The following is a 13,791-nucleotide window of genomic DNA, read 5'->3' as shown; positions in this document are numbered from 1 at the left end:
GCATGTAGGACAATGTTTTGAGTATTAAAGTGAATAAATTAAAAGAAACTAACATTTTTCGTGCCTATTCTGTTCTGAGCACTAAGATAGTTTCTTTATATATAGCACATTATTTGATCCTCAATAACAAAACCAAAACATATAAACACACTTCCTCATTTCTTAATTGAGACAATGAAGCTCAAAGAAATTATATTTGACCAAAGTTAAATACACTAATAAATGGTAGTGCCACAATTTTAACCCATATTTCTATGAATGTAAAATCTATGCTCTCTGACTGCTTTTATGGCAGTGCTCACTCTTCCCAGTCTTGGCTATTATATAATCCCAGTTCTCTAAGGCAAATAAGTCCACTTCTCCTAGGGATGTTCAGGATACTTAGGGTGTATTTGTCTTTGGGAGAAGAGGTGGGTATAGAAATTAACTATGTAGACTGTCACCTCTTGTGGTTCCTGGGCAGTAGGAAGCCTAATTTAAACAACCCCTCATCAGGGTGCTTACCCCTGAGCTTATTCTACAAGAAGTTGGATCTCACCAAGAGAGACGTAGTAAAATTCCCCAAACCCCAAGAATATAAGAAAAATTTAATGTCAGAGAGGGCAAGAGAGTGAGCAAAATGATTTTTTTCTACAAAGATTAAGAATTGTTTGAACCTCAGGATTTTCACTGGCAACTGTGGATAACAGGAAACATTGAAGCAATATATTCAATCTGTATGTTATTATGTTTAGTGCACCATCCTTTCAAAGAGCAAAAATTTAGAAGTCATAACTCTGCTTTCAGAAAAAAAAAAAACAACCCTCTGGTTTGTGGCACTGCCTAATTTCTGTATTATAAATATTCCTACATGGCCAATTTCAAGGTACCAACATGAAATTGCTGACTGCAAAGTTGAAAGATAAATGCACGTTGTCTTTGATGAGCCCACTACAAGTTCTCATTTGCATATGACAGGGTTATATGGATATTTAATATAGGTACATGCATATTTTTATGTGTATGCATAGAAAAAGAAGGTCTGGAAGTATATGCAAAAATTATTTTATCAGTTTGCTCTGGAGAGAAGAGTGGGTTTAAGATATGTCTGATAAAAGAGAACTTTCCTATTTTATTCTGTATATTTTTGTATCTTTCTAAAACATTTTATTAACATGTACACACAAAAAGTACATATATAATAGATTTATACAGTTCAGTTTTCACAAACTGAACACACCTATATAGCCACTTACCCAGATCCAGAAACAACGTTATCAACACTACTCATATATCTCTGCCAAGCATTATTCCTCAACACCCCAGGAGTAACCACATTCTGATTTCTAACAGCATAGATCAGCTTTGCCTGCTTTTGAAATTTATATAAATGGTACAGCATATATTATTCTAGTTAACCCAAATATTCAATGATGTAGACATTATACCTACGAGCATTGTATTTAGGTTTAAGTATGAATACAGCCACGTCACTAGGGAGAAATGGCTTGGTGATTTTAAACTGCCAATCAGTATGATGAGTTCTTTTTAAGACCTTATGAGAGGGCAAGAAATACGTAGCTGTGGAAATACGTTGATTACAGACTGATGTTCAGCTATGTTACCTGGGGCCTGAATCAGCACTGCTTCAGACCGGTGCACAAGAAAGGATATAGGGAAGAAAGCACAAGAGTGAGGGAGAGAGGGAGAGATTCCAATTACTTCCCTACAGGACAGATGGCAGATTCAGTCCCCTGAGGGCTCAAGGAAAACTCTTGCAGGAGATGGCTATACCTGGTGCTCAGCTTTCTGAGACAGCACAAGAAGCAGAGATGTAAAGAGGGAAAATGACAGCCTGACTTGGAAGAAGAATAGGAGAGTTCTGGTTCCATGGGTAAGTCTCGTATCTTTCTGAGATTCCTTTTTTTTTTTAACATCTTTATTGGAGTATAATTGCTTTACAGTGGTGTGTTATTTTCTGCTTTATAACTAAGTGAATCAGTTATACATATACATATGTTCCCATATCTCTTCCCTCTTGCGTCTCCCTCCCTCCCACCCTCCCTATCCCACCCCTCTAGGTGGTCACAAAGCACCGAGCTGATCTCCCTGTGCTATGCGGCTGCTTCCCACTAGCTAGCTGTTTTACCTTTGGTAGTGTATATATGACCATGCAACTCTCTCACTTTGTCACAGCTTACCCTTCCCCCTCCCCATATCCTCAAGTCCATTCTCTATTAGGTCTGTGTCTTTATTCCCATCTTACCCCTAGGTTCTTCATGACTTTTTTTTTTTTTCCCTTAAATTCCATATATATGTGTTAGCATACGGTATTTGTTTTTCTCTTTTTGACTTACTTCACTCTGTATGACAGACTCTAGGTCCATTCACCTCACTACAAATAACTCAATTTCATTTCTTTTTATGGCTGAGTAATATTCCATTGTATACATGTGCCACATCTTCTTTATCCATTCATCTGTTGATGGACACTTCGGTTGCTTCCATGTCCTGGCTATTGTAAATAGAGCTGCAATGAACATATTGGTACATGACTCTTTTTGAATTATGGTTTACATATTTCCGTGCAGTCTTGGTTGTGACTATGAGCTAGTGATATGTCCACAAATATACCCATAATCTGGTAAAGTTCTAATTATTTCTATTGAATCCATACTTCACTTATAATGAAAAGTGAGTACATGAAAACATTGGAAATCTTAAGGAGGAGGTATTGCAATTCTTGGAATCCCAATGAGAATGCACATGATAATATGATAAAATAATTATGTTTTGATTGTGTCATCATGATTTTTCAAAATTTTTGTCTAGAGAGGAAATTCTAATGACTCTCTGTAGACTTAGCCACAGTCCACGAGTGATACTGAGGTACGAGAAAGCTGGTAACTACAACTTCTTTCTATTTGACCCATGTTGGTAGTATTGGAACCTAAGGTTGAGTCATAGAATTGCTTTAGAAGAGATTCTGAAATGATAGGTTAAAAATGATGTCTTTTCTATCAAAATGGATGAAATTTGTTGGTTGAAGGAAAAATATATTCTAGAAATGTCACCCTTCCTTCTACAATTCTCCTCCCCAACCCAAATATAGAAAGGGTGATATATCTCACAAATATCTGTACCAGACCATTGCAGAGCCAATTTTTCAAAATTTGGTATAAGTGCATAGCTTAACATACTTATTAGGAGTTTCCCAACTAGAGACATTTTATAAGGCAAAGATATATGCCTATACAATGCTTTTTTTGGTTAAGATTATAGCTTTATGATGAATATTGCAGGGAGTTTATTAATTTATTCAGTGACCACTTAATAGCCAAATATGGAGGAATAGTAAAATGATTTAGACATGATTTCTATCCCAAAGAAGTGTGCAGTTTTGTGCCAGAGAAAAACACATAAGGAAATAACTCTGAAAGTAATTATTTTTCTAGTCCAAAATGATGTACAGACATGTTGGCAGGGTAGCACATAGGTGGCAGTGTATAGCTATGCTTCAAAATAAATATATATGCTATAGAAATTTACTAAGGTTTTGTACACTGGAGTTTTAGTTACTCAAGATTTTCTGAGGGTCCCATAAATGTAATGAATTTTTAATCATCAAGTATTTTTTTAAAAGATTTCTCATGTGGGTGTACTATTTTTGATGCTACAATGAGAAAATGTCCATTTTAGGATGCAGGACATAATCAGAAGTATTTTTCCATGCTATAACGATAGAGACTATAATCCACGCATTATTTCATCTAGAAAACTGTGAAAACTGGCTTAACAGTGTTTTATTGTATATTGTGGAATAAACAAATCCAAAGATGGGGAAGTAGAAAAGCCCTCATAAAAGAAATAACAATCATCATGTGGTCTGAAGAATGAGGAATTTTATGGACTAAAAATAACAAGGAATATTTTAAAAAATATAACTCAACAAGCACAGTTTTGAATCTATGAATGTCACCAGATGTGAGGTGTTGATGTTAATATTAGGAAGACTAGACCACTGTGAAACTGGACAGGATAAGTATTCTCTACAAATGAGAAATAAGCATGCATAAGAATGAGAGTGACTTTAGAAATTTTCTTTTCTAAAGATAAGCCTGGTGAAGTTGTGCAGTGACACTTTTGTAGGAAATTATTGATATTAAGGCAAGAAGAAGCAGACAACAATTAAAATATAGCAAATCAGGGATGACAAATGCCACAAATTCTGTACTGCTGGCCAAACGAAACAAAGAGAAAAGGGGCTCCAGAAAATTCACCTTGGCATTTAGAACATGTGAATATCCATGGTTCAAACTTGAAAACTAAGGAGTATGATAAATCCAGAGTCTGTCTGGATTCTGAAATCAGAAACCAAAATTGTCAGTAACGGGAGAAAAATTGTTCTAAAGTTCTAGGACATGAAAACTACAGTTCAGTAGTAATTTTAGAAAATGGGTAAGTGTTGATTGTTAATTACCAAAACTCATGCAAGGTAATTTTAGAAATAGCAAAAAAAAAAAAGCCCAAACCTGAACTACAGCTCTGGTAGGAACTGTGAGAGAAGTAGGCTGAGGTTGTGATTTGGGATCATCTTTTGGGTTTGGGTTAAGATTAGTATTCATGACCCCGTCATGAAGTCACTTTATTTATTTATTTATTTATTGAAACATTATTAAATCATTTACTCAGTAACAACAATCAGCAGATAACAGGAACACGCTGCAGATACTCATTCCCCATTTGGCCTGAATAAGCATTGTGTTTTTGCTCCACAATGCTATCCTAATGTAGGTTTTTCTGTGGCCAGGGAAAACAGTATTTAAAATAGTCCATCTTTCTAAAATTGAAGTGACTGTTCTAAACAGGTATTTAGAAAGGAAGTGGGAACAATTAAGGCTTAATTACTATGAAAAAACAAAACAGCACAATTACAAAAGAACATTTAAATAGGAAAATAAGGAAACTATACATTAAAAAATTATACATGTACACACTGTATCAAAATACCTTTTCTATTTTGGTAACCAAATTTTGGAGATTAAAAACAAACTAGTTCAAGCATTTCTAAACATAAAAATTTCAGGTTTATATTTATTAAAAACAAGATAATATCAGTTTTGTTGAAGTAATCATATATACACCATGATAAATATTTGGAATTGTGAAAAGGGAAATAGTGAATAGCTTTAAATTTCCTGACTATTTTCATGGCTTAAATAATTAAACTTTTTTCAGTTTTTTTTTTTTTAATAAGTTTACTTAGTTTTAAACTCAGGCCAGTGTGCTTTTCTTAAAAGACAAAATACTTATTAAAAATGGTCGGTATTAAGGTTTGCACGAGCTAAAAATTAACATTTACATTTGCCTAGATGTAACAATTTAAAAACATACAAATTCAAGATATAGTAGGAAAATATGTAAAAAAACACATAAAGAACCATAGCCCATTAAAAAATATAAATGCACCTTCTATATATCGAAAACTAAATATTCTGATTTAAAAGTAGCTTCTGTAAAATGTCAAAGTAGTAGGCATTGTTTGCTTTCCTAATATAATGAATAAATAAGAAATATTTCTATCTCAAACAGTACTATCAGTATTTCTTAGCAAAAACTGTAGTATATACATATACATGGAAAGGCAGGCATTGATACAGGATGTTCTGCATCCAAGTTTTCGAGTTTGAGTTCCATTAAAATGTTTTCTACAACTTATAAGGACAATGCACACAAAAGTAAAAAGATGAGGTAAACATCTTACACTTTTAAGCATTACTTGAAACTTAATACTTAGATATTCCCAATGCCTAGGCTCTAGAACGATGCTTAGGAGGTCCTCCATAATGATGATGATATGACACATATCTGAACCACATAATGAGGAGCAGGTTTCTTGGTCTTCTGAGTAGGCAATGATGTTCTTCCCTGTTATTACAAAGCAATCATAACTAAGTTTTGTCAAGAATATTGCTTCTGTGTGGGTTTACATGAGGCACCGAGCTACACTAAGAGCAGTTACAATGCCATTCAAAATTGCCATACTATAGCCCACGTGGAAAGAATGTCCAGTCAGTTTCTTGAACCTGGCAGGTGAAAGAGGAGTAGGAGGAAACCTGGTTCATGTAAGGAACGGCACCAAAAACGGAGGAGAGCTTAAACAAGCTTTATTTGGGAATGCTCCCGGGCGAGGTTCACTGGTCCTAGAGAAAGGGGCCAGAGAAGTCGCGACCCGGTGCAGGCACGAACAAAATTTATAGGGGCGGACGCAGGGGAGGTGCTTGCTGTGTGAAGCAGCCCTTTTTTGGTAATCTCTCGGGTGTTGTGGCAATGTCAGGTGTCGGTTGCATCAGCCACTTTGGCGGGGGTTGCGTCTGGCTCCCTGGGCCCTTCCCCGGACCTGCTGGCCTTACATCCCGACTTCTTTGCTGTAATGGGGCGACGTTTGGTCTCTGGCTACCTCCTGCTGTACGGGGGTGCCGGAAGGGAGTCGGGAGGCCAGCGGTCCGGAGGTTAGGGGAGGACGGCCGCGGGGGGTTCTATGGGTAGTAAGGTATATGGGTGGAGGAGCATCTGATTTACCGCCACCCGAGAGACTTCTTGTATACGGCTGCGGAGAACCCTGAGGAAACAGGGGGGAAGCATGAATAGGATGCAGATAAGGATTTAGGGGCCTAGGATTGGTGTCAGCCAGGTATAGAGGGTGGACCGCCACCAATCGGGGATGGGGGAGGTGGATTGTCGCTGCCTGCGTTGGAGTTCTTCTTTTAAGCGTCGGAGAGCATCTACATTGTCTTCAACGACCCCTGTCTCGCTGATGTAGTAGCAGCACTCTTCCTGTAGGAAGAGGCAGGTACCTCCTTTGTCGGCTGTCAGAAGGTCCAGGGCGCGTCGATTTTGGAGGGCAACTCGGGCTACTGAGGTGATCTGGCGCTGGAGGGAGGTGATGGAGGTGGCAGAGGCCTCGATGGCTAGCTGGAGTTTCTGTTCTAGGTCGCGGGATGTTGAGACACTGTGTGTTAGGGCTCCTCCCCCGATGGCCGCAGCGACGAGAGGGGAGGCGAGGGAAATGCCTGCGACCATAGGGAGAAAGATGGCCCTTTTTTGTCGGCCAAAAAGTTGTGTGGTAAGTGAGAGAAATTCGGCTTGGCCACATAATGTGAGTTGTGGAACAAGGGTGACGGGGAATACATGGGAAGGGGGAGGAAGAGTTGACCTCTTTTGTAAGGGAGCCATTACACCAAAAGAACAAGCCTGGTGGGGCCCCCATTGGCGTAGTTACAGGGAGAGATGAGTTGCAAGGGAGTGCATCATTCGTTAAGTTTGGGCGGCTGCCATAGCAAATTGTGAGGTTCTTTTTTTCTAAATCTCTGAGGGTGAGAAAGGCCCGTCGAACAGTGGAGGGAGAAGTAAGGGGTCCTTGGGGGGTTTCTTTAGCAGCCAAATATAGGGGTTTAGCAAGAAGAGCAACGTTAGGTATCCAGTGTCGGAAAAATCCTATCAGGCCCAGAAAGGAGAGAATCTGGTCAGCTGTCTCTGGAGGTTGGAGGTCGTGGATGGCCTGGGTGCGGTCGGCTGTCAGGCTGTTTGTTGTGGGGGTAAGGTGGATTCCCAGGTAGGTTACTGAGGGTGTAGACAGTTGGGCCTTGGCTGGAGAGACCCGATAGCCGCGAGAGCCGAGATAATTGAGGTCAGCAGTGTGCTGTTTTGAGAGGCTGAGAGATGGGCTACAGAGGAGGAGGTCATCCACGTATTGGAGGACTATACTGGGGGTGAGAGGGCAGGAAGCGAGGTCCTGCACCAGAGCCTGGCCAAAGAGGTGGGGGCTATCGTGGAAGCCCTGGGGAAGAACCGTCCAGGTAAGCTGGCGGGAAGCCTGGGTATCTGGATCTGTCCAGGTGAAAGCAAAAAAGAAGTAGGAATCAGGGTGTAGGGGGATAGAAAAGAAGGCGTCTTTGAGATCGAGGACCGTAAAATGGGTGGTGGACAGGGGAATATGGGAGAGCAAAGTGTATGGGTTTGGCACAACTGGGTGGAGGGGAATTATCGCCTCATTGATCAGTTGGAGGTCCTGGACCAGGCGGTAATCTCCTGAGGCCTTGCGGACAGGCAGGATGGGGGTGTTGCAGGGAGAGTCCGTGGGGATGAGGAGCCCCTGGTCTAAGAGTCTGGTGATAATAGGTTGTAAGCCCCTTAGATGAGTTTCAGAGATGGGGAATTGGGGCCTGGATGGAAACTTGGAGGGGTCTTTAAGACGGATTAGGACAGGGGGGTGGTGTGTCGCTATTATGGGTCTCCATGTATCCCAGAGCTGGGGGTCTATCCGGTTGGGGGAAATGGGAGGAGGAAGAGAGGAGGGAGAGGGCTCCGCTGCCAGACCGAGGAGGGGGAGCAGGAGTTGAGAGGAGGGGGCCTTGGGATCAAGTCTGGCCAGTTGGAGATGGGCCCCTAATTGGAAGAGAACATCACGACCTAGCAGAGGAACCGGGCAGGACGGTATGACTAAGAAAGAATGAGTAAAAGGGAGCCTCTCGATGTAACATTAGAGGGGGCCAGTCTGGAGTGGGAAGGATGGCTTACCGTCGATGCCCATAACCGAGATCTGGGAAGGAAAAACTGGCCCGGAATATGTAGGCAAGACTGAATAGGTAGCCCCCGTGTCCACCAGGAATGAGATGGACTTACCCGCTACCTGTAGCATTACCCTGGGCTCGGCGAGGGTGATGGGGGTCTTCGAGTCCGGGTGTTGTCAGTCGTCAGCCAGTCCCAGGAGTTCGAGTGGTGGAGCCGTCGGGTCGGTCCGCCTTCCACGTGGAGGCGCTGAGGGAGGGCCGGCCATAGGGCAGTCACTTTTCCAATGGCCTCTTAGCCCACAGCCAGGGCAGGGCTTGGAAGGAGGCCGGGGATTGGGACATTGGCGAGCCCAGTGCCCCTCTTTTCCGCACTTGAAGCAGGCACCTGGTGGGGTTGCCTTCGGCAGGTCCCATGGATGGTGTCCATGGGAGATGGCCGGCCGCAGGGTGGCTACGAGGGCTTGGGTTTGGAGGGCCACCTTTTGGTGCATCCGAGCCTGTCGGCTGGATTCTGCCAAATCCTCACGGGCATTATAGACTTTAAAGGCCATTTTTACCAGGTCTCGGATGGGAGTCTGGGGGCCGTCCTCTGCCCGCTTAAGTTTTTTCCTGATATCAGGGGCTGATTGGGTGATAAAGTGGGTGGCCAAGACTGTTGCGCCTGCCGGGGTGTCAGGGTCCAAGCGGGTGTAGAGAGTTAGGGCCTCTGTAAGACGGTTGAGAAAAACGGCTGGATTTTCATTGGGCTCTTGGGTTATCTCTTTTAGCTTTTCGAAGTTGACAATCTTGCGGGAGGCAGCCTGCAAACCAGCCAAGAGGCACTGGATCATTAGATCGCGTTTGCGGCGACCGTCTTGGCTGCTAACTCCAGCCCGGATCGGTGCCAGGAACGGCAGTGGCTCCGACGGGCATAATCAGTGAGGTGGACCTGATCTGCGTTGTTTCGGGCAGCAGTTTGAATTCTTTCCCTCTCGTCGGGGGTCAGAGTAGAAGATAGGATCACAAAGATGTCGTGCCAGGTTAGATCGTAAGCTTGAGAGAGGTAGCGAAATTCTTTGATGTAGCGGGAGGAGCTGGCAGAAAAGGAGCCTAATAGCTTTCCTATTTGAGAGAGATCTTGGAGGGAAAAGGGAACATGAACTCTAACTAATCCTTCCGCTCTGGCCACCTCTCTTAAGGGACAGAGAAGGTTTGGGTCCTGAGAGTCGTGGCGGTGAGAGCGGGTGTGTGAGCTGACTGGCGAGGAGAGGGGTGATGAGAGAGAGACGGAGGGAGAAGAAGCGGGGGAAGGGGGGGCCAAGGGGGAGGCTGCCGGGGGGAAGCGGGGGAGTGGTGGGGGGCGCTGGGGTGGGCTCAGGAGGGAGAGGGGCCGGTCCAGGGTAGGGTGGGGGTTGGAGAGGAGCTCTGGAGGGGGGAGAGGCGAGAGATTCGGGTGGGTCGGTGAGTGGAGAGGGGTCATCGTCAAAGGAAATTAGGGGCTTGGATGCAGGAGATGTCTGTTAGGCAAGAAGGATCTGGGAAGTGGAACAATCGACGCAGAGGGAAGGGCGGGAGCGTAAATACCAGAAGCTCTGGACGTAGGGGACCTCGGACCATTTACCCGTCCTGCGGCAGTAGTTCTCTAAATCGCGGAGAATGTTGAAATCGAAAGTCCATTCAGGAGGCCATTTAGATTAATTGTCTAGAGGGTACTATGGCCAGGCCTCGGTGGAATAGAATATGAGCCGCCTGCCGCGGAGGTCTTGAGAAAAGCCGAGTTTTGTAAAGTTGGCCAGGAGACACCCCAGGAGTGTCTTAGGATCTGGTTTGGATTCTGAAGTACCCATGACCTCCGGTCTGTCCCCGGGTGAACAGAGAAAGAGAGAGACGTCTCTGGTCTCAATATCTGGTCACGGCGGATTGGAGAGCAGTCAGGCTGTTGGGACGTCTCCACAATCGCCCGAGGCTCGGAGGGAAGACGGAGGAGTCCCTGACGCGGCCGCGGTTAAGGACAGGGAGTCCGGTGGGTAGGGACCCCAGGGGTCGAGGGGAACGAAGGAGGGACTTACCCCGCTTCTGCCGGATCGGGTGGGTGAGCGGAGGTCCCCGGTCGGGAGGGGTGGCCCCGCGGTAATTTGTGGGGCTGGGTACCCCTCCCGGGTTTCGGCACCAAATGTAAGGAATGGCACCAAAAACAGAGGAGAGCTTAAACAAGCTTTATTTAGGAACGCTCCCGGGCGAGGTTCACTGGTCCGAGAGAAAGGGGCCAGAGAAGTCGTGCCCGGGTGCAGGCACGAACAAAATTTATAGGGGCGGATGCAGGGGAGGTGCTTGCTGTGTGAAGCAGCCCTTTCTTGGTAATCTCTCGGGTGTTGTGGCAATGTCAGGTGTCGGTTGCATCAGCCTCAGAGCCGTTGGTTCCGCCCCTCGGGAAGCGGGAAGACCGGGGCCGAGTGGTGTGGCAATGTCAGGTGTCGGTTGCATCAGCCACTTTGGCGGGGGTTCTGTCTGGCTCCCTGGGCCCTTCCCCGGACTTGCTGGCCTTACAGTTCAAAAGAATCAAAATAAGTCACTGTCCAAGAAGAGATGCAGCAGGAGAATCCAGCAGTTAGGGATATTATAAGTAGAGTCCAGAATCCTAACAGTCCAGTGTGTACATCATCTTCGTTCTAAAAATTTTCAGCATGTAACTCTTTTACGATCAGGTAGTGATGGCGAGAAGGAAGGCGAGGAGGATGGCTAACAGCAGTGAACAGAGAACTGAGAGGGCCTGGACCGGCCAGCGCCGGGCTTGGGCTCTGCCGCCCGCATCCGCGGAGAAAATGGCATTGCGTTTATCGGGCAGGGCGGGAGACCCGTCCCCATCTGGCCAGAGTAGCGAGTCCTTTCTAGGTTCCGATGACGCCCCGGCCGAGAACTCCGCCCGCAGGTCACGGGCCACTCAGTTGCATACCTCCTCCTCGTCGACTTCACCCTCATCCCAACTGTCTCCGTGACTCGGGCCGGGGGTGAAGGTGGCAGCCCCCCACTGCCCCACCCCCTACGGGGTGAGGCTGTCTAAGCTCGGGAAGCTGGGACACAGTTGTCTTCCCTTCCCCGGGGGAAGTTGGTGGAGTTTTCTGAAGTCACTTTAAATGAACTTTCCGCACAAAGTTGAGTTTGACAGTCAACCTCCAATATGATACTTGAATAGCTTTCTAGAATCTTAAATAGATCACCGAGGAACATTAGAAACCTAGTGTGAGCAAGCTAGGCTTTTACCTGGTGGAGAGAAGGATGCACTATCCATTGGTACTTCTGTGCCATTTTCTCTTAATTTTCACATAACATCGACCCCAACTCGTGTAGATTCTGCCACCCATGTGCAGCTAACATCCATCCAGTTCCTCTCATATCCATTGCAGGAATCTGCTCTAAGTAACATCATCTCTCATTTGTAATTCTCCAACAGCCTCTGGATTTATCTAGAAGTACACACCCTTGATATTCCATTCCCCACACAGTAGTCACAAAGATCCCTTTTGCTTAGATTCCTGTGTTTTTTTCTCTTAGAGTAAATTCTCATACATTTCCCTTAACCATTCATGGCCTTGGCTCACCCAGGCTTCCACCTTCATATTTTTTCTATACTACTCTTCCTTTCCTCGGCAACCACATTGAATTTTTTCTGTTTCTTGTACTGTGTCTTTGCTCTTTTCCACCTCAGGACTTTACACATTTACCTACTACATTTACCAGAAACATCCATAATAATTTTCCTTCTCAACCTGCCTGGCTTTTCAACTATACGGTAACATCCTACTTATCTTTTCCTCATTCCTCTGATCCTAGTTTAAATGCCATTTTCTTAATGCAGTCTTTCCGGAATCCCTTACTTCAAGGTAAATTTAGAAGCTGGATTTCTTATATTTTAGCACATGTCATACTAATAAATATGTATTTAATAGTTACAACATTTATAGAAACTATATTTGCCTCCATTCAGCATCACACCCCTAATGCTTAGCCCATAGTGACTGACTTGACTCCCACTGAGCCTTTCTGTGACTTGAGTAGGGACTAGCCTGAAAGGCAAACATCACTGTGGGTACGTGCCATGGACATGGGACAGGCAAGGGCTAACCATGAGGGCTTGAGCAAGTCTGTGTTGGCAAGAATTGAAAGAGCAGTTTCAAGTATTTTTTTTTGAACTTTTATATTGGAGTATAGTTGATTAACAATGTGTTAGTTTCAGGTGTACAGCAAAGTGTTTTAGCTATACATATACATGTCACTATTCTTTTTCAAATTCTTTTCCCAATTAATTAGGTTGTTACAAAATATTGAGCAGAGCTCCCTATGTTATACAGCAGGTCCTTGTTGGTTATTCATTTTTAAATATAGCAGTGTGTACACGTCAATCCCAAGTATTTATGAACTGGAATAAATGTACTTATAGATGGAGATGATAAGGAAGTAGTCCTGTCCTTTAGGTGATGCTAACAATGATCATAAACAATAGAGGAGAAGTCAGTTTATGGGGGTGAAAACGAGAGAAGGAGGAATTATGCTGATGGTGTTGAGTTTAAGGAATCTACGGAATTTTCATAAGAGATATATCCAATAGGCGTAGTTGCATCTTGAGCTGAAGAAATAAGTGAAGATTAGAGAGTTGGGATTCATTTCGTGTGATTGGAATAGTGCTTGTAAAATATGTTTACTCACGAGAGTATTTTTATTTTATTTTATTTTTTTTGCAGTACGCAGGCCTCTCACTGTTGTGGCCTCTCCCATGTGGAGCGCAGGCTCAGTGGCCATGGCTCACGGGCCCAGCCGCTCCACGGCACATGGGATCTTCCCGGACCGGGGCACGAACCCGTGTCCCTTGCATCGGCAGGCGGACCCTCAACCACTGCACCACCAGGGAAGCCCTAAACAGTTAAATTTTTTGACTTTAGGATTCAAAAATGGGAAAATCAGTTCATGTTGTTTAAATTACTCTCTTGCTTTTATCTTTAGGACTCTCTTTGATGGGAAAAATGAAGAGAACCCTAGCAGGCACTGGGTTAAGAGGGATTCTTTGAACACACACACAGATATGAGGCTCTCAGGGAAGAAGAGGTTGCTCTACTAGTGATGCTATGCATGACCAGCCTTAGACACACTTTGAAGAAGGGTGAAATTGCTTAGCATTTCTTTGTGTTTTCTTAAGAGTCCCCTCCTTTACAAAGCACTCAAGTCTCCATTATCACAACATGTACCAACTAACAGACAAAATCAT

At 44.3% G+C, this 13,791-nt stretch overlaps 1 protein-coding gene across 1 annotated transcript; it reads right to left on the bottom strand.

Moving 5' to 3' along the window:
* Positions 1-6,950: 6,950 nt before the first annotated feature.
* On the bottom strand, positions 6,951-11,006 carry ERVFRD-2 (endogenous retrovirus group FRD member 2). Its single transcript, XM_030759721.2, has 2 exons — positions 8,665-11,006; positions 6,951-7,052 (listed from the first exon to the last, which is right to left on the bottom strand). The coding sequence occupies exon 1, from the start codon at positions 9,380-9,382 to the stop codon at positions 8,729-8,731; it is 654 nt and encodes a 217-aa protein (XP_030615581.2). The 5' UTR covers positions 9,383-11,006; the 3' UTR covers positions 6,951-7,052; positions 8,665-8,728.
* Between the last annotated feature and the right edge of the window lie 2,785 nt (positions 11,007-13,791).

The sequence above is a fragment of the Delphinapterus leucas genome, chromosome 10, assembly GCF_059928025.1.
Source record: "Delphinapterus leucas isolate spDelLeu-1000000601 "Yukka" chromosome 10, BTC_Dleu_Yukka2, whole genome shotgun sequence".
Lineage (NCBI taxonomy): Eukaryota > Metazoa > Chordata > Mammalia > Artiodactyla > Monodontidae > Delphinapterus > Delphinapterus leucas.
The sequence above is the reverse complement of the archived record's forward strand: the minus strand, read 5'-3'. Positions and strand labels throughout refer to the sequence as shown.